Source organism: Ursus americanus, chromosome 24 (assembly GCF_024610735.1).
Source record: "Ursus americanus isolate L20-20 chromosome 24, mUrsAme1.1.p, whole genome shotgun sequence".
NCBI classification, from domain to species: domain Eukaryota; kingdom Metazoa; phylum Chordata; class Mammalia; order Carnivora; family Ursidae; genus Ursus; species Ursus americanus.
In genome coordinates this window covers 37,197,995-37,223,438 of record NC_142150.1, presented here as the reverse complement: position 1 = coordinate 37,223,438, position 25,444 = coordinate 37,197,995, and the positions used below count along the sequence as shown (strand labels likewise).

Here is a 25,444-nt window from a genome sequence, read left to right as displayed (position 1 = left end):
CCAACGGAGAGCCAGACGGGCCGGGGAGGAGGGGAGGCCGGAGAGGCAGAGGAGGCAGTGGGGGGGGGGGGGGGAGGCGGACAAGGAGGCAGTGGAGCAGACAGCCAGGCGGGTGGGGGCAGAGAGAACCCTGTGGGAGGGCCCCCTCCCCAGGGCGTATGCCAGGTGTCACAGGGGGAAGGGAAGACACTAGCTGGGGCGACCAACCGGGGAGAGCAACAGGAAAGGAGGGGGAGGGGCGGAGAAGCGGGACGGAGAAGGGTCGGCAGCGGGGGCGGTGGGGTTGAGAGGAGGAGGAGAAAGAGTGGGGGTCGACAGAGTCAGGGGTGGGTGGAGGAGACAGGGCAGAGTTGAAGGTTAGGGACAGGGAGGTAGAGACTGCGTAGCCACTGAGGCCAGAGGGGGGAGAGAAAGACAGGCAGAGGGGACGGGAAGGCAGAGGGGGAGAACGGGAGAGCCACCCGCGGTGAGAAAGGAGGGCGGCCCGTTTGGGGGCGCGGGGAGGGGCGCGGGGCCGCAGGGCAAGGCCGCAGGCGGAGGATGCCCGCGCCGGGCACCGGGGAGGAGCGCCGGCCGCTGCTGGCGCGCAGGCCGCGGGCGCCCCGACGGTGGCGGCGGACGGCGGCGGCCGCCGTGCTGCTGGTGGAGACGCTGGAGCGCGCCGCCTTCTTCGGCGTCTCGGCCAACCTGGTGCTCTACCTCAACAGCGCCAGCTTCCAGTGGGACGGCCAGCAGGCGTCCCGCGCCGCGCTCGTCTTCCTGGGCGCCTCCTACCTGCTGGCGCCCGTGGGCGGCTGGCTGGCCGACGCGTACCTGGGCCGCTACCGCGCCGTGGCCGTCAGCCTGCTGCTCTACCTGCTCGCCTCCAGCCTGCTGCCCGCCACCGCCTTCGCGGACGGCCGCCGCTCCTTCTGCGGCGAGGTGCCCACGTCGACGCTGGGGCCCGCCTGCCCGACGGCCGACTGCACGCGCCTCTCGCCCACCCCGTACTGCGCGCCCACCATCTACTGCGGGCTGCTGCTGCTCGCCCTGGCCGCCAGCTCCATCAGGAGCAACCTCACCTCCTTCGGGGCGGACCAGGTGAGTGGCCGGGGCCGCCCCCGCGCCCAGCGAGGCCCAGGGAGGGTGCGGGGCCCGCAAGCCTCGTGGGGCTGAGACGGAGGAGAGCCGGCAGCGACCTGAGACAAACCGCTTCCCCTCTCTGCTCCCGGTTTCCTTACTGGAAAGAAGAGGGGGCGCTAACTCTAGCAACAGTAGCGATGGCCACGATGGTAATAACCGCAGTGGGTTTTCTTGGACCATGTGCTGCTTGCAAAGTTTTAACTCCCTTAATCCTGGTAACCACCCAGGAGGTAGGTGGTATTATTATGTCCACGTCACAGACACTGAGGTTTCAGGCTATGAATCAACCTGTCCAAGGTCCCATAGAGAGCAGGTCAACAAGAGGGAAGGATAGCTGGACTTCAGGCCCCACCACGAGCCCCATCTTTATGTGTGGTAGGGATCTGGGGGCTAGGGAAGGAGTAAGCCCCTTCCTAACCAGGAGTGCCAGAGGTAGGGTCTCGCAGACTTTTTCGGATCCCAGCTCTGCCACTCACATGCTCTTGGGCAAATATCTCACCTTCGGAGCCTTTCTCTGTGTGCTTTTGGACAGCACGTGGCACACAGGAGAAATTCAATAAATATTTACCAAAGGAATGAGTGAATGCCTAAGGATATGGCTACATTTTGACGCTTTACTCAGTGGGATATTAGACAGTGATTTTAAGTGATATATAATATGATTTAAACAAGCACACGTGGTGTTAGCAAAAGCGAGGCGGAACTGAGTACAGAGTGTGATTACAGCCCCCTGAAGAGGCTAGGAGTCAGCTAAAAGGAGAAGCCGGAAAAGACTGTAGCAACAGTCACAGGACTGACTGTACTTCTCCCTTATTGCCTCTGTTTTTCAAATGTTCTTTAATTGTATGTATTCACCACCATGAAGCAGGCATTTTAAAAGAATCATTGCATCTGGGTGGCCCCCGCAGTTCAGCAGCCTACACAGTTTCCAGTGTCCTTGCCAAGGACTTACTCATCCAGCCTGTTTGGGTTCCTTTGATGATGGGGGACTTGGTGCCCCCAGGGTGGCCTGTCCATTCCTTGGCTACTGTTGACCTTCCTTCAGACTAGGAGACCCCTAACATCTGCCAACAAGAATCTTTCTTCTTCCCTTCATTCTACTCTTTCCTTGGCATCCACTACACCCCCAGGTGCCCTAGGCTGCCCGAGGGGGTCTGAACCTGACCCATGGAACAGGTTGGAAACACTGAAATGATTTCAGGCGGGGGTGGACATCCCTGGATTTGAGTTCTTTAAAAGTGTCTCTGGCTACAGTGGAGAGTGGGTGGGGGTAACGGGAGTGGGAACACCAAAGCAGTGAGGGGCCCCTGCAGAATTCAGGGGAGCAGTCAGATGGAGGGGTGTGTGGGTGGGAAGGGTTGGCACCAACTGGCAGACAGCCATACCCAGAAGCCATGTTTTTAACACACTTGCTCATTTCAGAAGGGGCCATCCATCATTCCTGACAAAGTGCTCATTTGGGGAGAGCTCACATGTAGCCTGAACGGGTTGCCTGGTCTTCCCCTTAGAGTTGCGATTGTCATACTCATTTACATCCAATTAATAAATGGAAGGACCTGCACATAATGGGACTTATTCAATTTTCTGCTTGAAAGTCTACAGCAAAAATTCTCATTGCGTGGATATGGTCCTCCCCCTCTAATGCCTAGAGGAACCCTCAGAATCTCTAAGGGCATGCGTTGGTATGGACTATAATTTTACTTTTTGAAAAGGAAAAAAAAAAAAAAAAAAAAAAACCTTTTCCCCCAATGCAATCACAGAAAGTGAAGCCTGACAAAAAGGAGAACAGTGGATTTTGAAATGCATTGGTTTGTTGAAAGGGTGATGGGTGTAACAGCATACAGAATCACCTTGAAAACTGACCTCTAGTCTTCACTGCTTTTTAGAAATGCAGATGCCTGGGCCCTGCCCCAGACCTGCTGGGTCAGAATCTGGGACCAGGGTCTGGGAGGTGGGATCAGCCAGGGCAACTGACCCGAGCCAGCAGACCGGAAGGGGGCCTGGGGCCTGACTGTTGCAGATTGATCCAAATCCTGGGTAAAGATTTTCAGTCTTTCTGCCCTTGCTGGGGGCCTGATTTTTTTTTTTTTTCATCAGGCCAAAACCCGCTCTTAGAGCTGTGTCCGAGACCACCTCTGTTTTCCCTGATATGCCAACCTTGTTTGACTGGGCATATATCAGAGGGAGCAAGTGGAGGGGAAGGGATGGGCCACAGTAGAAAACTCTGCATCTCCAAATTGCAGAGGAAATTCTCATTTAGGCTTTTAACTGTTCTCTCAGTAATACACATATATCATACTTAATAATGTGAAAAAGACTTGATCTTTATTGGCTTTCTTCTGATTAGAAAGGTGATGCATAGGTTTTCAGTCAATGACAAAGAAATAAATCAACGAGAAATGAACAAAATGGCATGAGAGACATCTGTTGTGTGCACTCCTTGGTGAAAATAAAAAAGCACTGTGTGCCATGGGCATGAGCCAACAGCTGTGCCCAACTGTCTTGATCGTTAACAAGTGATTCCCAGGGGAAAGGTTTATTCATTCAATCAACCGCTATTTATTGAGTGTCTATTTAGTGATCAGGGATCAGGAAAGTGCTGGAATGTCTGCCCGTTGACCCAGGAAGTGCCTCTGTGGGAAGGGGGTGCAGGTCCATCGTGGCAGGGTGCCCCTGGGCCTCCCTTACTGTCACCCTTCCCCCGCAGGTGATGGATCTTGGCCGCCATGCCAGCCGCCGCTTCTTCAACTGGCTTTACTGGAGTATCAACGTGGGTGCCGTGCTGTCGCTGCTGGTGGTGGCCTTTATCCAACAGAACATCAACTTCCTGCTGGGCTACAGCATCACCGTGGGCTGCGTGGGCCTGGCCTTCTTCATCTTCCTCTTTGCCACCCCCATCTTCGTCACCAAGCCCCCCACAGGCAGCCAGGTGTCCTCCATGCTTAAACTTGCTCTCCAAAACTGCTGTCCCCGGCTGTGGCACCGACACCCTGCCAGGTAAGAAAGGGGCTCTTGGTGAAGGGGGCCACGGAGCCTGGAAACGTGCCATCTCCTCCTGGGGAGGCATGGTCCAGTTGGAAGAACGTTCTGGGTCAGCTCCCGTGGAAGCCCTTTATGACAACCTGCTGTGCCAGGGCCAGCACTGCCCGCTGTGACTGAGGATGGTGATGGAGGTCCAGGTGGTGGTGCCAGTGTTGTTGCTGATGGACTAACTGTAGAAAGTGGGAGGCCACTCATGGGCTTGACAGTGACTATCGAGGTAGCGGTGGGGTGTTGGTTAGCAGCTGCAGTGAAGATAAGTTGGTGGTGACTGGTTGATGGTGGAGATGATGGTACCAGCAAAGGCTGTTGGGATAGAATATAAATAATCCAACGCCACGTTGGTATGAAGTATAAGAAAGTCTAAGAGGGCGCCTGAGTGGCTCAGTCAGTTAAGCGTCTGCCTTCGTGCGGCTCAGGTCATGATCTCAGGATCCTGGGATCAAGCCCTGCATCGGGTTCCCTGCTCAGCGGGGAGTCTGCTTTTCCCTCTCCCTTTGCTTCTCCCCCCACAGCCCCGTGCTCTGTCTTGTTCACTCTCTCTCTCAAATAAATAAATAAAATCTTAAAAAAAAAAAAAAGAAAAAGAAAAGAAAGAAAGTCTAAGAAACCAGTCAAACTTGCCCCCCCTCCATCAGACGGCATCCCAGGGCAGAAGGTTCTGAACAGCCTTGCTCACGCACACCGGCTTCCTTTGGCCTCTGTCCTTCCTAAAGTTAGTTGACTACTTATGCTAAGCAAACCTGTGTCTGGACTTGGAGCCGGTTACAGATCTTGTCAGTAGGATGTAGATGGAAAAGGGGCAGGACATGTTTGTCCAAGCTGGTGCATTGCTGTGGGGTTTGGTTTTAATGATCCAGCACAGCCCAATAAACTGTCCTGGAACTCTGTGGCTTAAGCAACCACGTTTTCTTACCTGTCACGATTCTGTGGGTGACTGGGCTCAGCCGGACAGTTCTTCTCCTTCTTGCGATGTCACTTGGGGTGGGGGGAGCTGCAGTCATCTGGAGACCCGAAGGGGTTAGAACGTCCAAGATGGCTCACTTACGTGGCTGGCAGTCCACATCAGGTCCCCCATCATGTGGCCTCACGCCTGTGGGTGGAACTCCTCACGGCAAGGTGTGTGGGTTGCAAGAGGAGGGAGCTCTCCCAGAGTGAACGTTCTGAAGGGAAGGAGGCAGAAGCCGTGGGGCCTTTACGGGGCTTGAAGTCCCAGAGCCACCACTTCTGCTCACTCCATGGTTCAGCCACAAGGCCGGCCCACATTCCAGGGCAGGGGAGCGAATCGCCCATGGGCGGAGCAGTGACATCACTGCTGGAGAAGCTGGTAGCGGCCATCTTTGGAAATGACCATGCTGGTGTTATCCGTTTCAGCATCTCAAAGGATGAAGCAAGGCTCTAGAGCAAGAAGGGATTAGAAACCTGTCAGGACAAAGGGCAAAGGGGGAAGGTCACAGCAGTGGTTGATCTATCCTGTTTCCTGATCATTTCCCTGGCACCCTTATCTCTCCGCTGCCTCCTTCCTCTTCAGGTAGGGAGAGGGCTGTACTGTTGTCTGTGGAGGAAGATGGACTTGGAGACAGCAAGTGGGGGTGCTGTGGGGTACATCAGACCCGGGCCGACCCCTGTCTCTGAGTCAGGCCTGGACTGGGACTTCCCTGCTTCCCACGGCACGTTGATGCTGTGAGGCCAAAAATCCCCCAACACTCCGCTCGCCACAGTCCCTGGTCTACTTCCCCCAGGACCGCTGGGCCTCAGCTCCGGGGTGGGAGGGGTCTTGATCAGCCACCTGTGTGAGAAAAGAGGGGACAGTGAGGACAGTGACAAGGAGTGTAATGAACAGTCGGTGGGAGGCTGGCTTTGGGGAGTGATCGCCTCACTAACAATGATGACGGTGAGGATGGTGATGATGGTGATGATGGAGAAGGTGATGCCCATGGTGGAGGGAGGAGATGGGTGATTTCGGAGGTGACGGTTGTGGTCATTGGCGATAGGGGAGCAAGATTAAATTAGGGGATAATGGTGGCCGTGGGGGTGGCGATGGCTGCTATTTTATCTGCTGCCCCCCATGGCCCCACAGAGACCCTCCAGGCACCCAAACTCTGCCCGACCAGAGGTCTCCCCAGCCTGGCCCTTCCCCGCAAGAGGACATTGCCAACTTCCGGGTGCTGGTGAAGATCTTGCCCGTCATGGTGACCCTGGTGCCCTACTGGGTGGTGTATTTCCAGGTGAGCACACAGCCCTTTCGCTCTGGGGACACGGGCTCCCCGGTCCCCTGCTGGGCCTCAGCTCTCACCGTAGAAGCCCAGAGCACGTGGAAAGGGAGGCAGGGGTTCACAGCGTGACCTGGAGCTATGTGGGGCCTGGCACAAAGCCATCCCGATAATGAATAGCATGAGGAACTCTGGAGATGCGTATGAGGCCCAGTGCCTCGAATGTCACCCCGTCTGTCTGGACCTCATGTGTAAAACGGGTGGCTTGGAGGCTCTCACGACTCTAGAGCATTCAGATTCTCTGACGCGGCAACTGAGGCCCAGAGTCGCCCAGTGCCCCACGGCCAGTTAGGGGCCAGCTCAGCACGTTGAATACTTCGCAGCAGTGATTCCCCACCTGGGCTGTGTCTCAGAACCACCTGGGTGGTGGGGGGAAGTCTCTAGAGTGATAAACTTCTCAGGTGATGGGGCGCCTGGGTGGCACAGCGGTTAAGCGTCTGCCTTCGGCTCAGGGCGTGATCCCGGCGTTGTGGGATCGAGCCCCACGTCAGGCTCCTCTGCTATGAGCCTGCTTCTTCCTCTCCCACTCCCCCTGCTTGTGTTCCCTCTCTCGCTGGCTGTCTCTATCTCTGTCTAATAAATAAATAAATAAAATCTTTAAAAAAAAACACAAAACTTCTCAGGTGAGACTGGTACTCAGCCAGGTCTGAGAGCTGCTGCTTCCCACCATTTCCTGAAGGGAAGGTTAGTCGGGTGTGTGTGTGTGTGTGTAGGGTGGGCAGTCGCCTAACCCCAACTTCTAACCCCCAGACGACAAGGTCTTTGCCTTCCACACCCCCTTCCCAGGAAACTTGTTTTGTGTTACAGAAGATGGGGGTCATTTGGGCCAGCCTGCCACTTACGGTGCACAGAGGCGAGGGGACAGGGACACAGGGGGGGTGTGTGTGTGTCCGTGGCTGATTCTCAGTCACACTGACTGTCAGAATACTGACATCCTCACACACCAGGTGGTCAGTAGCTGCTGTCCTGAGCAACCTGAGTGCCCTCCCCTGCCCCGGATCCCCCTGCATTGTAGGGCAGCGAAAGGGGTGACACCTGGTGTGGCAGTGGGCCCCCTGGACCTTGCCCCTGCAGCTCTGCCCAGAGACATTCTGGTGGGCTGGAGTCTATGCAGGGCCTCTGCTGTGTCAGCCCGTGGGGCGCAGCTTGGCCTCGGTGTCAAATGAGAGCTCCCTGTGGGGACGGCCATGTCATTATCGTCCTCATGTCAACAAACGTTTATCCACGCCTCCTCTGTGCCAGGCCCTGGAGACACCAAATCTGAGTCAGACCAGCCGTGCCCAGGCTCCGGGCTAAGGCTGCACACACAGCTCACGGGCCTAGGAGCCGAGCGAAGGAAGCTTCCTGACCCAGCCTGGCTCCTGAGGAGGGAGCACAGTAGGGAGGTCACATCCCCTGAGGCTGGGCGAGGGGACAGCTGCCCAGTGGCCCCGTGCTCCTTCTGAAGAATGCTCATCTAGGAGCTGGCGGTCTCCTGGGCTGGAGGTGCGGCGGCCAGCTCTGTTCCAGCCCATCTGGGAGCTGGCGGTCTCCTGGGCTGGAGGCGCGGCCGCCAGCTCTGTTCCAGCCACGGCTCCGTCTCTCTTGGCAGATGCAGTCCACGTATGTCCTGCAGGGTCTTCACCTCCGCATCCCGAACATTTTCCCAGACTACCCTGCCAACAGCTCCGTGGCTCTGAGAGCCCAGCCGAGGGGCTACAAGGTAAGAGGCCAGGTGGGCGTTCAGCCCCCACTGCAGGCGATGCTGGGTGCCTCCTCTGCAAACAGGAGGAAGTGAAGCTGTTTCCTCACCCAGGCGCAGGGGGTCCTCAGGGAGCAGGAGGATGGGTAAACTTGTGCCCCAACCCAGGCATCCTGCTAAGACACTCAACCACCCCGAAGGATTCAGGCCAGCTTTGCTCACACCCACTGTTGCTCTGAGGCCTAACCGCCTGCTAGGTGCACCTGGGTCCCTCAATTCTACCTTGACTTCCCTCATTCTCTGGGAGCCCTGAATGCCCAGATGTCTGTCTTTCCCCAGAACTTTCCAAATCAGGTCCTTGGCATTTCAAAGTCTTAAAACATCAAAGACCCTCAGAGCTGGCAGAGAAATGACATTTGCCACTACACCTTCATTCCTTGCCCAGGGCAGACCTCACTGATCCATCTTGACGTGTTTTCATGCTGAGCCCGAGAATGTTCCAGGCAGCCACTATCAACTGATAGAGGCCAGAGGAACCGATCTGCCATCTCTGATTTATTCCCATCCCTGACTTACCCCGCTGAGGAAGGTGCATTCCAGAGAGGGGAAAGGGCTGACCCTGGGTCACCCAGGGACAGTCTGGAGGCCAGTGCTCCCAACTCCTGCCCAGAGCTCCTTCCGCTCTCCCAGCCTGCCTTGCTTGGCCCCCTCTTGCCCAGATCCCAGAAGCCTGGCTCCTCCTGGCCAACGTCGTGGTGGTACTGATCCTGGTGCCTGTGAAGGACCACCTGCTCGACCCTTTACTGCTGCGCTGCAGGCTGCTCCCCTCGGCCCTGCAGAAGATGGCCCTGGGGATGTTCTTCGGCTTTGCCTCCGTCCTTGTGGCAGGTGTGTGGGCCCGAGTGGAGGGACCAGGGGGCGGAGGCTGGGTCCACTTCCGGCTGATGCCGGAACCTTGTGCCTGGACCACGTACACCCTCCTGCCCTGGGCGTCAGCCTTGGCTTCCCAGAGGGTGTGAGCTGAAGGGGACCCTCCTCCTCTAGTCCGGCCTCCCCTCGTCTTGACTGATGGGGCAACTCAGGCCAAGAGAAGGAAAAAGATTTTCCCCAGTGGGTTGTAAGCTCCCTGAAGACAGGATTTTTTTTTCTTTTTCATTCACTGCTATGAATAATGCATGTGGGCAGTCAGTGTGTTGAAGAATTTTTCAGACACTCGGCCACTTAAAAAAAAAAAGAATTTATCATTTATTCTCTTCCTTCTAGTTCAAAAGGATTTGAAGCCATTTGTTACAAAGGGGCTCGGGTAAAGAAGCCTTTCATGCTACTGCACAAACCTCCATCCCTTTCACTTGGTAACTTAATGATTTTGAAGTTACTTAGCGTTTTTGAGCCCTGTCTTTGCCATGGGGATAGTAATTCATTCAGCCCCGGTGCAGGACCCGGGTTCTGCCCTCATGGAATGTAGCCTAGCAGGAGCGTTGTAAGGATTAAAAAAGGCGAAGTCTGCAAGACACTCAGCTCCGTGCCTGGATCACGATGAGCCAGCGGAATGAAAGCCCAGAAACCAGCATTGTGCTGCAAGGACAAAAACCAAACTAGGTCCTTTTTCAGCTCTGCGTTAATGCACTTTGTCCTAGTTCATCCTCACAACAATCCTGGGATCTTTATTCCTCCTTCTTGCGTAAGAGCACTGGGTCTCAGAGAGGTTAAGTGATTTGCCCAAGGTCACACAGCGAACCAGTGGCAGGGCTCAGGGTTGGAACCTACGTCACCTCCCACCACATCCAGTGTTCGGGCAACAACAGCACAGCCGTCTCCAAAGCAACGAAGGGCAAGGAGATAAAAGTAAGCTTGAAAGCCAGGTTAGAAACCCTTCTGGATGCTGCAGTAGAGAAATCACATGATATCTCTGTCTCTATCCCTGGAAATGGGGCCAGCTGTGAAATCAGACACATGGGGGCTCTAACCCAGCCCCAACTACTCATCAGCTTGGGTGACCCTGGGCTGGTTGCTTAACCTCAATTTGTCTTTCTCCATTTGCAAGAAGGCATATTAAATGCCCGGGTCATAACAGGCTCTCAACGAATGCAAACTGTTCCTATTCATGAGTGCAAAACCTCATTCTGAGCTTCCTAGCAGCCAAGGCAAAAATCAAAGAGTTGAAACTCACATCTTGGGCCTCCACCCGGCCCCGGGCCCATGTTCATCTCCTTTCCCGCTGCTTGGTCACTGGCAACCTAGTGAATACCCACCACGTGCCAAGCTCTGCCCTGGGCTAAGCTGCGGATGGTGGGCCTGGCCATTTATCGTCCCCCTCTCCCCCCCACCAGGAGGCCTGGAGATGGAGCGCTTGCAGTACATCCACAGCAACCAGACGGTGTCCCAGCAGATCGGGAAGGACATGTACTACGCAGCCCCGCTGTCCATCTGGTGGCAGATCCCTCAGTACCTGCTCATCGGGATCAGTGAGATTTTCGCCAGTATCCCAGGTAGCCTGGACCCCGCCTCTGCTCTCGCACCAGAGATGGGCTCTGCCTCGTGCTACCTCGAAGTCAGAGCTCCACGGCACAGCTTCTGGAGTCTGTGGGTGTGGAGGAAGGCCAGGTTGTCTGAGCGGGGCCGCGTTTCCCCGGTGGAGACTTACTGGCACCTGCTTCGTGCCAGGCACCGGGATAGGCACTGGCAATGTGCGGGTGGTTAAGACACTCCCTACGGACTTCCCCCATCATCCCTGGTGTCATGTTCGTCATTCCCCGGGTCTCAGATTCAAAGTGAACTCCTCTTTCCCCTTCACTGCCGAGCCTAATGCCAACGCCTCCGTAAAGCCCTGTCCGAGGCCCCTGGGCAGAGGGAGTCCTTCTATCCTCCTCTTGTTCATCTCGGAATGATGCAGTATGACTCTCTCCCCCGCCGCAGGGCTGTGAGCCAGAGCTGTGGGGTGGAGGTGGGCTCCTCATGCAGCTGAGGCTAGGCTCTGGTGGGACTCACTCAGCACTGGGGGACCGTCATGCAGTCACGCAGACAGTAAACCCAGGGGAGGGCTGCAGTGGTGACTCTAGGGTGTAGGGAAAGCCCCTGGGAAGAGGCGGGGAGGAGGCGGGTGGGCAGGGAAGGCTGAACTCAGCGGGCAGCAGGCAGGGGGAGCTGCAGATGCACAGAGCTAAGCCTTGTGGTGAGTGTGCAGAAGGCTGGGGAGGTTCGGGCCACACCTGGATGGATGTTGAAGTCTCTCCTGAGGGCAGTAGCGCCCCCCACCCACCCCCACCATGGGGATTCTGGCAGGGAAAGGATCCCATTAGAGATTTTTTTAGACAGACCCATCTGGCTGTGTGAGGAGGAAGACAGGAAGCAGGGGGATGGTCTAAGACGCGTTTGCAGGCGCTGGGCAGTAAATGACCAGGGCCGTGCTTTGGGCCAGGGCAGAGAGAACAGAGAGGAGGGCACATGAGAGTTCTGAGGTTAAATCAAAAAGATTTGGGGATGATGTTGAAGGCAGGCAGAGAGGGTAGGGGAGAGAGAGGTGCAGTCCCTGAAACGGGAGACCCAGGAGGACGAGGAGGAGGAGGGGAGACAGAGCAATGTGGGGGCATCCAGGTGGAGGTGTTCAGCCAGGGGAACAGAGGAGCAGGGCAGAGGCAAGGGGTCACAGCGGTGTCGTCCTAGCCACAGGGTGGGTAGTCATGCAGGGGAGGCCAGGATGGAGGCTGGGTGGGCCTCATTCCTGCTCCTCCACCGGCCGCTTGGGTCTCCCCCTCCCCCTGCAGGCCTGGAGTTTGCGTACTCCGAGGCTCCGCGCTCCATGCAGGGTGCCATCATGGGCATCTTCTTCTGCCTGTCGGGAGTGGGCTCGCTGTTGGGCTCCAGCCTCGTGGCCCTACTGTCCCTGCCCGGGGGCTGGCTGTACTGCCCCAAGGACTTTGGTGAGTGTGGGGCCCTCCGTGGGAGTGGGACATGGGTGGTGGGAGGCTTGGCAAGGAGGTGGCAGCTCCTGAGTGCTGTGACCCCAGGCAGAGTGAAACAGCAGGCTGGACTCAGGAGACCCGGGTTCCAGCCCGAACCTGGCCAGTCGCCCACAACGTGGCCTCCCTGCCTGGGGCCTCAGTTTCCCTAACTGGCGAAAAGGAATCTGTGAACTTGGCAGATCTCCAAGCCAGTCTGTCATTCTGGCTGAAGGGCCACCTTTCTCTGGGGTCTTCTGGAGTAGCCAACAGGGACTTGCAGGCAGCACAGGAAACCCTGGGGACCGCCCGTGCCCACACTGCTGCAGCCGCCAGTCCCGGGGAGCCCTGCCCGACCCAAACGCCAAGCCCTTCTCTCCCCAGGGAACATCAACAATTGCCGGTTGGACCTCTACTTCTTCCTGCTGGCCAGCATTCAGGCCGCCACGGCCCTCCTGTTCATCTGGATCGCCGGCCGCTATGAGAGGGTAGCCCGGGGCCCAACCCCCCAGAGCTGTCCCAGCAGGGATAGGGGCTGAACACCCCCCACCCCGCGCTTCTCTCCCCAGGACACAGACAGCGGCAGCCCCGGTGGGGGTTCCTTGAGTTTATTCTGTACCCAACGTTAGGATGAAATGGTTCTCATAAATAAGGGGCATAAGCCCTTCCTCACGAGCATGGTCCATGATGGGGGAGGGGGCGAGGCAGAGGGGGGCCTGGGTGGGCGTCCGTTTGAGAGCCCAGGCAGGGGACTTGGATCGGCAAGCACCAGAGGGTGAGCAGGCGGCTGCCCGGGGTGGAGGCCGACAGCGCCGGGCCAGGCAGGCCGGGGAGGGTCAGGAGCTGCCCCGGATCCTCTCCATGTAGCTGCGCAGCTCCTCGGGGTCCTTCAGTCCCATGTCCTCACACACCCAGCGGATGTCCTCCTCGCCCGCCACCAGGATGGACTGCACGGCAGGGGCCCCTACAGGTTCCTCAGACAGCTGGGCCGGGGGGGCTGGCGCAAACGTCACGAACTCCACACGCTTTCGCCGCCCCCCGGCCTCCTTCCGGGCCAGGGTGCTCGAGGAGCTGGTGGTGCCCCCCGCGGGTGCCTGGGCCACGGTCAAGGCCTCCCCTCTGCCCCCAGTCTCGCAGGGGCAGCCCCCCTCCCCCTTGGGCAGGCCAGGGGACTGCCGGTCCAGCTGGCGGCTCAGTTCCTCCTGGTCAGTGCCCAGCCAGACCCAGTTGTGCGGCTGGGGGGAGGCGGGGTCGGTGGCACTGTCGGGGGGCTCCTTGCGCTGGTAGCGCAGCACGAAGACCACACCATTGACCAGGAAGATGAGGATGGCCAGACAGAAGATGCCCAGCAGAGCATACATGCCCAGCTCTAGGTCGGTGACCCGCTGAGGGGCGGGGACCATCTCCTCCTCTTCCTCCTCCTCCTCCTCCTCTCCAGCCTCTGCCTCCTTCCCAGCCTCCTCCTCTGCCCGCTCAAACTTGCCCCTCACACCCCCACTCCCCCCAACACCACCTGCCTCCCATCGTTTACCACCCATGCTGGCCTCCGTGGCCGGTGAGCTCCGGGCAGGGGTGGATGGGAGGGCAGGGGCCAGGGTGGGGGCAGGGGGCAGCCCTAGCCAGGCAGTGCCAGAGGCCAGGGGCACACGGTGGCGGCCCCGGCGGCAGGGCTCAGGCGGGTGCAGAGCCACGTGCAGGGGCAGCCCCTCGGCACCCGCCCCACTCACCACCACCCCGAGCTGGGCACCCCGCTCCTCGGCTGGCAGGACGGCACCGGGCTCCTCAGCTGAGACAGACAGTCCCAGGTCATGGTGGTCGTAGAGCTCAGCAGGGGCCAGGGTGTGGTCAGAGAAGGACAGCCAAAGGGAGAGGGCCACCTCCTGTGGGGTACACGGACACAGGCAGAGACATGCGAGGGCACGCACGCATGCACACAGAGACCACTCCCACAGAGACAGGCCACACGGAGGAGGAGAGATCAGAGAGAAAACAGACACGGGCAGATGGACAAAACACAGGGAGAGAGGGGACGTGCGTCAATCACCTGTCTGCCACTCAGCCCTGGGGTCTGAATCATCGGGAGGGTCCTCAGAGCCATCTAACCAACCTCCCACTGCCACACTCCAGCCAGCCAGTGCTTGATCACCTCCAGCCGCAGAGAGCTCACTACCTCACAGGGCAGTCAGTCCTCATTCTGAAAACCCTACGGTGAGGGGTCCAGGTGCTTCCCATCCCCCTGTCATTAGCCCCCACCTGGAGATGTTGACCTCATCCCCCTGACTCCCGGCTGTCACCTGCTTTGGGGCGGGAAAGGCTGACTGTGCCCAGCATGTGGCTGTGACCTCCCCGGGGTGGGCAGTGCCCCGGCTCAGGGCCAGTGAGATGCCCATCACCGGCTGCACCCGCAGCTCCAGCACCGAGACCTTGTCATCCGTCACGGCCAATGCCTGCTCCCCCAGAATGGAGTCAGACAGTGGGGAATGCACCTGAGGGTGAGAGGGAGCTGCAAGTTATGGGGGGGCAGGTACACAGACAGCCTCTCCCCTCTGAGCCCCATCATCGCACGTGCCGCTTTTCCCCACCCTTTGCACTCCATACGACCTATACACACAAGGACCCCAATCCCATGCCTAGGGAACAGTTCCCCTTCTCTCTCAAGACCTGGGTCCCACATACCCAACCCCAGCCCTTCATGCTTTGAGGGTGTCCCCATTACACGGGCCATCCTAGTCTCACCCAATCTCCAATTCCACTGGGCTCGTACCTGCCCTGGTACACCCTGGGCCCGTTCTGACACTCTTCACACTTGCCCATGAACATTCTGAGGGCCACCTACGCCCTTAGGAGGTCTACCCACCTCGATAGAGGTGACGCCAGGCTCCCGGCCCACCAGGACGCGGCCGCCCTCCAGCGAGGCGACGCGTGGGTCCTGCACGCGTGCGTGCGGCGCCACGAGGTGGGACACGTCCAGCAGCCAGTCGGGGCCGAGCAGGTGGGTGAGGCGGCGGCCGCCGTCCAGCGGGTGGGCCGCGAAGGGGACAAGGAAGCGCACGCCGGCTCGCTGGTACTGCAGGCGGCAGCCTCGGGCTCGCCGCTCCGCTGCCTCCTCCGCCAGCGCCGCAGCCTCGGGTTCTGGCACCCTGGGGGGGGCCGAGACGGACAGGCCAGGGGGCGGGGCGTCAGCTCGGGCTCCGCCCCCAGTCGCTGAAGGCCCCGCCCCCTGGAGACTCCGCTTCCCGAGGGGCACGCATTCTTCAAACTTCTGCCCCTCTGCGTGTTGGCATGGCACCACTGCTCCGTTCCTAATTCGTGCCTATGCCAGTCTATCCAGCTGCTCTGGCCCTCCTCTATCGCTTCACCTGAATTCTTGGCTCTTGGGGAAGCAGGGAGACCCTCTCCAACAGGGAGACCTTGGCGAGCTCACTGTCTAGAGGGCCTCGCTCAGATTCCTGAGGCCACCTCACCCTTGGGCTCTGGTGGGACTTTCTCGATATTTACTGAGCTAGGTGCCACCTTAGGCTTTGAGGACGCAGCAGTGAACAGAACAGACAAAACCCCTCGCCTTCAAGGTCTTACTTTCTCAGGGAGGAGAGTGAAGGCGGTGGGCAGAAACAAGCAAGAAGAATCAGGCTATCCAGGAATTAGGAAGTGATCTGCACTTGGGAGAAGCGCGGCATGCAAGGGGGAGAGGGAGTGTGCAGGTCAGCGTTTACAAATAAAGTGGCCAGAGGCTGGGTGGTGACAAGCAGGTGGGTAGGAGGAACCGGAAGCAATGGGGCAGTTTTTTAGACCCCAGCCTGAGCCCACGGCCGTGTTCCCCGCACCACCTCTTGGGTCCCAGAGCGACTTTGCTAAGGCCTCCACTCACCCTTCAGCTGGGCCAGGGACCCTCCAGCCTCGGACCTGCTCCAGGGTGGCGTCGGTCAGCTCGATGCGCAGGGGCAGCAGTGGGGCCCACACCGTCAGCCGCAGCGCGGCCCTCAGCCGGCGCCACCAGAAGTCCACCCGCACCCCGCGGGCCCCCCGGCTCTCCTTGCCAGACACAAACACAGCATCACAGGTCTCGGACACCTGTGGGAGGGCAGGAGCTGGGCTAAGCCTTGGAAGACAGGTATGGAACACAGGGGGCTGCCCTGAGCCCTCACCATTAGGGGCAGGGCTGAAATTCGTTCTGCATTTTACTGGCAGGTCTTAAGAGTAAGAAGATTTCACCAAGGGGCACCTGGGTGGCTCAGTCTGCCTTTGGCTCAGGTCATGGTCTCAGGTCCTGAGATCGAGCACGGCATGGCTCCCTTCTCCCTCTCCCTTTGCCCGTCTATCCCGCTCGTGCTCCCTCTCTCTCAAATAAATAAAATCTTTAAAAAAAAAGTTTCACCATGCATCCAAGATCCATTCTGGAGGAACCAGCCATTCCAAGTTCACCTGGGGCTCAGGTGGGGAAACTGGCTATTTACGTCCAACAACATCGCTCTCCTGGTAGTGGAGAGTTCGAACCCACACATTTGGCTCCTCGTTATCTGACTTTTGTGCTGGACACCTCGCAACCGACTACAGGGAGGTGGGCAGAGGCCAGACAGATCTACCCACTCGAGAGCCCTCAGGAGGGAACCACTCACACAGGGACAGAGCGCCATCATAAGTGGCAAGACACCTTTTCCAGTCAGGCAGCCAGGATTTAGGAAATGCAGGCTCTGGGCTTCCCCTCTTAGAACTTCAAATGGAGAAAGTTGACCTGCTCCCCCCCTTTTAATCTCATGGATCATGACAATGCTCTAATAATTATCATTTCAGCACCCCATAAGTATTACATTGTATTAAAAGCTGCTGTTGCTTCAGCTCCTGCTCTCTGCTGGTCGAATGTCTTACGATGCTTTTAATTCACTTTTTTTCTTTTAAGAGAGGAAGGGAGTAGGGGAGGGAGAGAAGGAAAGGGAGAATCTTAAGCAGGCTCCATGCCCAGCATGGAGCCAGACGTGGGGCTCAATCTCCTAACCCTGAGATCATGACATGAGCCAAAATCAAGAGGTGGATGCTTCGCCGACTAAACCACGCAGGCACCCCTGGGTGCTTTTAAATCTTACAACAGTCTATGATATTCCCATATTAAAGCTTAGAAAACCAAGGCTCAGAGAGGTGAAGAGACTCGTCCATGATCACACAGCTAAATAAAGTTGGGTTTCAAACTAAAATTTGTGGGTCCCAACATACATGCTTTTTTTTTTTTTAGTAGGCTCTAGCTCTATGTCCAATGTGTGGCTTGAACTCGTGACCCTGAGAGCAAGAGTCACATGCCCTATTCACTGAGCCCGTCACGTGCCCCAGAGTATATGCTCTTGACTCTCCCACGTCAGTTCATTTGTCAACACAGTAAAGGACGGGGATGTGCCTAAGCTGGCACAGCTCCCACCCGACTGTGGAGAGAGGTGGTGGCGATAAGCGAAGTTGAACCTGTGGGTCCCCCCACGAGGTTTCTGGTGTCAAGAAGAAGCTGTTCTCTCGGGGACCTGAGCGGGGAAGGGGTCCGTGCATCCCTGTGCGCACGTGCACATACTCACGCGGGGCTGGCACGTGCCACTCACCTGCAGGACCTGTGTGTTGGCCGACTCACAGCCGATCTGCTCTGTCACCTCCACCAGAGCCCCCCCGCTGTCCACGGTGACCAGGCGCACGGGCACACGCCGCGGCTCTCCAGTCAATGGAGCCGTGTTCACCAGCTCCTCAGCCTGGGGGGTGGGGGGTGCAGGAGGAGCTCAGCCCCCAGCTCTTCGCCTCGCTCGGCCGCATGCCTGGCCAGGCGCAGGTGAAGACTCCTTACCTTGGCCAGTGGAACAAGGGCTCTTATGTCCCGCTCCGACACCAGGATCTCCCACACCATTTTGTCCTTCTCTGCCTCGGGGGCCTGGCCTGCGTACTCCAGCTGCCACGTGACAGGGCGAGTGACCGCCACGCCCCCACTCGTGCCATTCTCCACCAAAAAGTCCACCCATAGGAACTCAGATAGTTCGAGGGGGCTGCTGGTCAGAAGAGAGAGAGGGACTGAGTGCTTACTAGCGGCCAGGCGCTATTGTCAGCATTTCCTAGATTCGTGAGCTGGGTCTTATGATAACCCCCAATTTGCAGGGGAGAAAACGGAGGGACAGAAGTCACATAACCTGCCCAAAGTTACAGAGTGAAAGGTGGCAGGGCTGGGATTAAACTCGAGCGCCCCGGCTCCAGAGCCCCAGCCCTTACACACCCTTGGCCTCTAGAAGATCCATGTAGCCACTTCACCACCCCCCTGGAAAGCCTGCTTGCCCTTCTGCCTTCCTAGTCCCCCTCCACTCAGACTCCCACCCTCCACAGCCATGGGGGGCGGGCAAAAATACCTGGGGTCAATTTCTACCCAGGAGCAAGAGTCACTTCAAAGCCCCAGGACTGGCCCTCGACCCCCTGAATCATAACTCTCGCGGGTTCCTTTGATCAAGCCCTGGCTGGGTGCTTGCTATATAGTATTTTATTTTCACAAACCCTAGGGGGTGTATTATTATCCCCACTTTACGGGTGAGGAAACTGAGTCTCTGGTCGGGGGCGGGGGGGGATTGGGGGAAGTTAACCAGCTTGCCCATGGTTATTCATCCACAAGTGTCAGAACCAGAACTCCAACTGGAGCTGCGACACTCATGGCCTTGGCCCAGGCTCAGAGCATAAATAAGAGTTCATAAAGGTTAACTGCAGCTGAGCTGTTTCTGAAATATGAATGGCTCAGAAAAAGGGACCCATCTGGTGCCCGCGGGAGGCAGGGTGGTGGCTGTGAGGGCTGTCCCTGAGTAGCCAGGATAGGCTGGCCTCACCTGGAGCAAGACTCACAGACACTCGCTGTACCTGCCATGCACCTGGGGATGGATAAATGGTAACCGAATGAATCAATGTCTGCTTTGTGCTATTTCCTTGAAGGAGTTTTCTGTGCCTGCTCACGTCTGCTCACTCCTTTCTCTGCCCCCCGGGGAAAGGAGTTACCTACCTAGAGTCTGGCCCTGGGGGTCCCACGCGGTGGCACGTGATGACGGTTGTGTGGTGCTTGGAGCCCTTGAAGCGGTCCAGCTTGGCCGTCCAGAGGCTGGGCTGGGCTGGGCGGGCAGCCGTCACGTGCAGCCCCTTCTTCACCTTGATCCTGGGGAGAGGACATAGGCCCAGTGTGTCAAGGTGGGTGCTGAACTAGGGACTGAATGAGGAGGGACACAGGGGCGAAAGGCATCGGCCTGCTGTCTGGCCTCCCCACCTCCAGGCTGACTCTTCTGCTTCAGCACCCTCCGATCCAGAAGGACCCCATCTCAGTGCAGGTCAGGTCACACAGCCCTCCCCAACTCAAAGACCCACCGCCCACAGGGTCAGGTCTAATCCTGGCATCGAGGCCCTGCAGGATCTGGTCTAGTTCGTCTTTAGCTGAGACACCCCTCCATCACTCTGCTTCAGCTACAAAGAACATTCTTCCCGCACACACAGCTCATTGACGCCTCTGAGTCTTGGCTCGGGCTGTGCCTTCAGCCCGGCCTGCCCTTCCTTTTATCATCTGCTCATTCTTCAAGCCTCCAGCAACTCAAATACCGCTTCCTTTAGAAGGCTCTTCCTGTGCAGAATGAATTTCCCCTCTCCTCCAGCCCTCACCCAGGCCCCCACCACACCCCGTACCTCCCCGAGCATATAATCCAGTGCCTGCTGTACAGCTCCTTTCCCTAGCACTGGGGCCCCTTAGCACCAGATGGGGACCCGGCCTTGCTCCTCTCTGTAACCCTAGAGTGGAGACACAGGGCTGGGCATGCTTCAAGTGTCTGGGAAAGATCTAATGAGTGTGCGAGTAGGCATAGGGGGGTGTGAGAGACAGGGGGACAGGACAGGCGCCTGAGACACACAGGGACAGGACACACACACAAACCCAAAGGTGGGAGAGGCGAGTCATACTCTACAAATCCTTGTCAGTGGAATTGGGTTGGGGGGCTACTTTGGGAGAACTTCCTGAAGGGTGGGACACAAAAAGGAGGGCCTTCCTGTGGGGAGGAGCGGGCTCTGTCCAGAGGTGAGGGACCTGCAGCCAGGGACCAGGCAGGAGAACATGCAGATGAACTTGACTGGAGCAAACACCGGTCCTGGGGCATTAGAGCATTAAGCACCCCCAGGCACTGCACTTGGCAATTTCTAAGCCCTCTCCTGTTTTCCCTCCCTGGAGCCTCACAGCTGCCCTGTGCAGCAGGCAATGTTAGCCCCACTGGGCAGGGAGTCTCAGGGAGGTGCCAGGGGAAGGGGAGCTTCCCGCTTCTGATTCCAAGTTCAGGGCTATGCCCGTGGCCAGGACTTGCCTGACCTGGAGGGAGTGTGGTGGGCCCGTGTTTGCAGAGATCAAGGATTCCAGTAAGGACCCCAAAAGGAAAAGGCACCCGCCCAGTCTTCCCGCAGAGGTTCCTGCCTCCAACCCCATCCCCCCACCCCCAGGAGCCCAGGACTCACCGCAGGGTCAGGACACTGGCTGTGAAGTTGTGCCGAAGCAGAAGGGTGGCACTGAAGACCTGGCCGGGCCGCACGGGCACATCAGGCACCCGCAGAGTCACCGCCTCGTCCAGGGGCACCTCCTGGTACTGCGGGGGGTCTGCTGGGCGCAGCTCCACGCCACCCACCGGAAGGGCCTGTTCCTTGGGGTCCTCCTCTCCGCCGGGGCCGCAGCCCCCAGGGCCCTCGGCTGCGGGCTCCAGCGTGTAGGCCAGCTCGGCCCGCGTGGTGGAGCCCTGGGAGAACCAGTGGGAGGGAAACTCCAGCTCCACCACACAGGCGCCTAGGGAGGGCTGCAAACACACAACGGGCATCGTTGGTGCAGCAGGAGATGGGGTTCCAGCACCCACGGCAGGAAACGCAGAGCAGGAGGGGTCCATGAAAGGCAGGACCAGCACGGGCCAGAGACATGTCCCAGGTGACACAATGAGTGACATGACCGGGGCTGGGTCTCCGAACTTGTCCAAAAGCCACACTTCGACTTTGGGGAACAGTCTCATTCCAAAGCGAGCCAATCCCCATGCCTCCCCCTAACGATGCCCCAGGACCACCCTGACTACACCTCAGCCTTCAAAGAATCCCAAAGCCTGCAAAATACCGCTCGCTGGTGGATTCCTGTGCTCGATTTCAAAACAGTGCCACTTGAGATTATAAAAGTAATACTAACAATAACGCCAACACTTGCTGAGGGATTACTCCACGCCAGGCATTGGCATCATGCTAAAAGCTACTGCATTCATTTCATTTATTCCTTATTCCAGCTCCATATGCGGTAGGAATTATCATTACCCCATTTTATAGATGGGGAAGCTGAGTCCCACAAAAATTAAGCTACTTGCCCAAAGTCATATACAATGGACTGACTTCCTAAGGGGCCCTAAATAACCCTTTCAAAGGGTCCCCATGAAAGCTGGCAGAGCAGGAACGGAGTCAGCTTGTCTGGGACTCCCGAACCACCCAGAAGCGGTAAGCCCTTTCTTCCCTGCCCCGGGACTACCCTCGGGCTGGCACAGCAGGTAGGGCCGGCCTAGGTAGGGCCTGCCCACTCACCTGGAAGTGGCAGGCTCGGTGAGCAGTGCCTGCAGGGTGTGTGGCGTGGAGCCGGGCGCAGGGCAGGCTGCCAGGCCCTGGCGGCCAATCCTGCCCTTTGAGGTGGAAGAGGACTCGGGCATGGGGCTCCGCCGGGGTCACGGCCGCTTCCACCGACACAGCCCGCACATCCCACGGCACTGGCCGTTGGTGGGGCTCAGTGACTCGTGGCGGGACCACCTGGAGGGAGAATGGGGGTGCTCAACAAAGCAGGAGGTTGGGGGGAAGCAAGATCCGGAAAGATGGGACACCAGGCTTCCAGGCCCCGTGTGGCAGGAGAGAACATTTACAGGCCTCAGTTTCCCCTCTGGAAAACGTGGAGCACAGCTGGGGCTGGGGGAGACCTCTGAGCCAGGCACAAGCAGACCTCGGCTCTGAGTCCTGTTAGCCTGGGAGTCAGTCGCTGGTGCTCTCTCCTTACCTGCTGAGTGGCAAAGGGTGGGTAGGAGGCCCGGAGAAGTGGCTGGGCCCTGGGCCACGGCTGCAGGAGCAGAAAGGTCTCAGATCGGGAGCCCAGAGAGGAGTTGGTGGGTGGATAGCGGCCCACTTGCTGCACACGGAAGTATTCAGGGGCATCAAGGAGCTCCAGGGCTGCGGGCAGGTAGACGGGGTCCAGGGGGTCCTGGTCACAGCCCACTGAAGGAGAAGGGGTAGAGATGATGACAGCTCCAGAGCTGGCCAGGGCTGAACTGAGCTCCAGCCTGGGGCACAGTGGGGGTGGGCAGTGGAGGAAGAAAAGGTTAGAAATGTCCCATCCCCCCAGGACGGAGAGGAAGGCGTTCCATTTCACAGATGGGGAGGCAGGAGGTGGCACATGGCAGGACCAGGATTTGAATGTACACCCTGGGCTGGATGCCAGCTTCCAAACCTTTCCTTCTTCTACCTTCCATAGACTCGGGCCTTCCTCCCCTGAAGAGAACCTTCTCAACGTCTCTCCCCATTCCTGCCCTCTACCTACTCGCCTCTCGTATCGAGGCATCTGTGGGGCACAGTTTTCTCCAGACAGGGTCTGTGCAGATAGATGGTGATGAAGTGAGCTTTGTAGAAGCAGAGAACCTTTCTCTGTCACCGGGTCCTTGGCCAGACTTGCCGGGAGACCCACCCTTTCTCCCATTATTATCACCATGGCAAGCCCACATTGGTTTCCTAAACTTGCTCCCTTTTTCCCTGTCCCAACTGGGTACCAAAAGTGGGATTGGGGTTGGGGGGGGGGGACCATAAGCCTGGGGAGAGAGCCAAAATATTCAATGAGTAGAACAGCAAAGGACCTCTAAGACCATACTTGGTTTGCACCAACTATTAGCTAGCCCTAGTAATAATAAACACTTTCGAACACTAACTATATGCAGACTACTGTGTAAGACGTTTTACATGTATTAACTCTTTAACTTATGTAATAACTCTGAGAACTAGCTTCTCTTGCTATTAATTCCATCTTGGGGACGTAGAAGTTGAGGCTGAGGTTAAGGGACTTGCCTGGGGTCCCGCAGCAGGAGAGAGGTGAAGCTGGAGTCAGAGCTCAGGCATTATACCCAGAGGGATACCCTGCCTCACCTCCCGACGCTGTTGGCAAGGGTAAGCATGTCCAGCTTCACTCCCTGGACTCTGGGTCTCTCCCACAGCCCTTAAAGTCATGTTGCCTCCTTAAGGAAGCCCTTCTTGATTGCTGGCCTTCCCACCAGTCCCCTAGTTGCCTCATCTGAATTGATTGTCTTCCTGTCTATCGACAGGGGAGCTTGTTCTACTCATTCCTGAATTCCCCAAACGGGGCAGCTCTCCCTGGAGAGGATGTTCTGGGAGCCTGGAGGACTGCGTTTACGTCTTAATTCTCCCTCAACAAAGCTGGGGCCAGTCATTCAACATCTCGTGGAGCCTGAGTCCTCACCGGTAGAGTGAGCGTTTAGTGACAACTGTGAACAGGGGAGGGCTTTGGTCAAGTGTGGCGGGCAGTCTGGAGGAGGGGTTATTGCTACTGAATAATGGATGTGACAAGGCTTCCCTCATCTCTCTGTATAAGAGGTTATCAGGGCTCCTGCTGGGTCCCATGGGGAGGGGAGCAGGTGGCTGAAAGCAGCCCTAGAGCCAGCTCTCTCTCTGCCCCATCCTGGGCTGGGGGACATGAAGGTTTCAACCTCCTTCGAGGCCCTCCCCACCAATGAGCTTGTGTCTGAGAGGCTCCACACATCCTGCTCCCAAGTGTAACAGGTGAGTGACTATGGCTTCCTGGGGGCAGCCCCTGACCTCCCGTCCTCCTCCGGTTCTACTGCTTGGATAATTACCAGATGCCCTAAAGCCTGACTCCCACGGACTCCCAGCACCCAGAGCTCAGCTCTCGCCCTAAGGGTGAGGGGGCTAGAGAATGCCTCATTATCCCCCACCCTTCCCCAACACCCCCCTCCCCGTTCTGTGGTGTCATCCACCTAGCAGCCACAGCCCTGCCAAGGGCAGTCGGACCCCCACCCTGGGCACAGAGGAATCGCTGCCCCTTCCTCCAATGACGGGGATCCCCACAGAATTCAGGAAGGCACGGATGGGGCAATCCCCCGGAGACTCCAAGGTCAGATTTCTCCTTGGGGCAGAGGGAGGGCGACTGCGCACCTCTAAGGTTCCAGGCAAAAGGGCTGCCTCCCATGCCCGTGGGGCTGGGTCGATGGTGGGTGAGTGGGGGGGGCAGGCTAGGAGCCACTTGGGTGCTGCTCTGTGGATCGCAGATTAGGGAGCTGCTGCGCCTGGGCCAGGGCAGCCGGGTTAAATGCCCGGGCGGGAGGGGGAGCTCGCGGAAGGCGTGGGGGCTAGCGGTGAGAGCCCGGGACCCGGCTGGTCCTGGATCGGGAAGAGTTGCCGGGTTCTGGAAGTGAGGGAAGCAACAGAGGAGCGCGGCTGGAGGGAAGATCTGGGGGGTGAGACCTCCGGTCCTCAGGGCACGCTGCGGGGCGACCCGGCTCCGGGCTCAATCCGAGAACCCGCAGCTCCCGGCTCGCCGCATCCCTTCAGCCCGGCCCCCGCCGGGCCCCAGCCGCCCCTCGCCCCGCCCACCGCCCCCCCCCCCTCGCTGACCTCTCACGACGTCCAGGGCCAGGGCCACCAGGAGGCAGAGCCAGGGGCCGCAGGGCCCCCGGGGAACCGCTGCCGCGCGCCCCGCCATCCCGGCGCACATCCTTCCCGCGGAGGGCGGGGACTAGGCGGGCGGCTCAGGTGGCCCCCGCGCGCCCGGCATCTCCCGCGCCCGCTCCGCGCCGCCCCGACCCGGCCGGCTGGATCCCCGCCGCCGCCCGCCCGGCCGCCTGCCCGCGGCCGCAGCTCCCAGACAATGGAGCGGGAGCCGGAGCAGGAGGGTGGGAGGGAGCGAGCGCGGCACAGGGGCAGCCCCTCCGCCCCGCCGGGTCCTAGTGCCCTACGGATCGCAAGCCCCGAGCGCCCCCGTGCTTGAGGTCTGGAAGAAGGCCGCTTCCCCGGGGACTGACCCGCCTAAGAGAGCCTCCAGGCGTTCTGCTGGCTCCCTCTCGGAAGCTACTGCCCAGGGAGGACACAGCCACTTCCTCTGCCTCACGCCCGCCCCACAAGCAACTCACCTGTAAAGGCATCTGACGCCTGAATCGGAACTGGAATTCGGGGATATGGGGAAATGAACCGCAGGGGCGGAAAGGGGAAGAAAGGGCCCAGAAAGGGCCAGGTGACAATCACCTGGGCCTGCCCTGACAGAGCTCTGGGCCACTCCTGTGGAGGAAGGTCTCAGGTGCAGACAGCTCGAGTTTCATGCCCAGCCCCGTCCCTGGGAGAGA

General features: G+C 58.6%; 2 protein-coding genes across 3 annotated transcripts; one reads left to right on the top strand and one right to left on the bottom strand.

The window, feature by feature from the left end:
• The first annotated feature begins 266 nt into the window (after nucleotides 1–266).
• Nucleotides 267–12,729, top strand: SLC15A3 (solute carrier family 15 member 3). Its single transcript, XM_045786792.2, has 8 exons — nucleotides 267–1,080; nucleotides 3,830–4,119; nucleotides 6,242–6,389; nucleotides 8,026–8,136; nucleotides 8,835–9,003; nucleotides 10,446–10,604; nucleotides 11,880–12,035; nucleotides 12,438–12,729. Exons 1-8 carry the CDS (start codon nucleotides 541–543, stop codon nucleotides 12,590–12,592), a joined length of 1,728 nt encoding a protein of 575 aa, XP_045642748.1. The 5' UTR covers nucleotides 267–540; the 3' UTR covers nucleotides 12,593–12,729.
• TMEM132A (transmembrane protein 132A) lies at nucleotides 12,646–24,963 on the bottom strand. Of its 2 annotated transcripts, none has more exons than XM_045786790.2 (11): nucleotides 24,720–24,963; nucleotides 22,084–22,298; nucleotides 21,624–21,842; nucleotides 20,535–20,866; nucleotides 19,054–19,203; nucleotides 17,869–18,067; nucleotides 17,633–17,776; nucleotides 15,922–16,124; nucleotides 14,911–15,193; nucleotides 14,348–14,539; nucleotides 12,646–13,933 (listed from the first exon to the last, which is right to left on the bottom strand). In XM_045786790.2, the coding sequence occupies exons 1-11, from the start codon at nucleotides 24,817–24,819 to the stop codon at nucleotides 12,890–12,892; spliced, it is 3,081 nt and encodes a 1,026-aa protein (XP_045642746.2). In that variant the 5' UTR covers nucleotides 24,820–24,963; the 3' UTR covers nucleotides 12,646–12,889. The 2 variants fall into 2 exon arrangements, with proteins under 2 accessions (XP_045642746.2, XP_045642747.2); XM_045786791.2 differs by having other exon boundaries at nucleotides 17,869–18,064.
• Nucleotides 24,964–25,444: the final 481 nt, after the last annotated feature.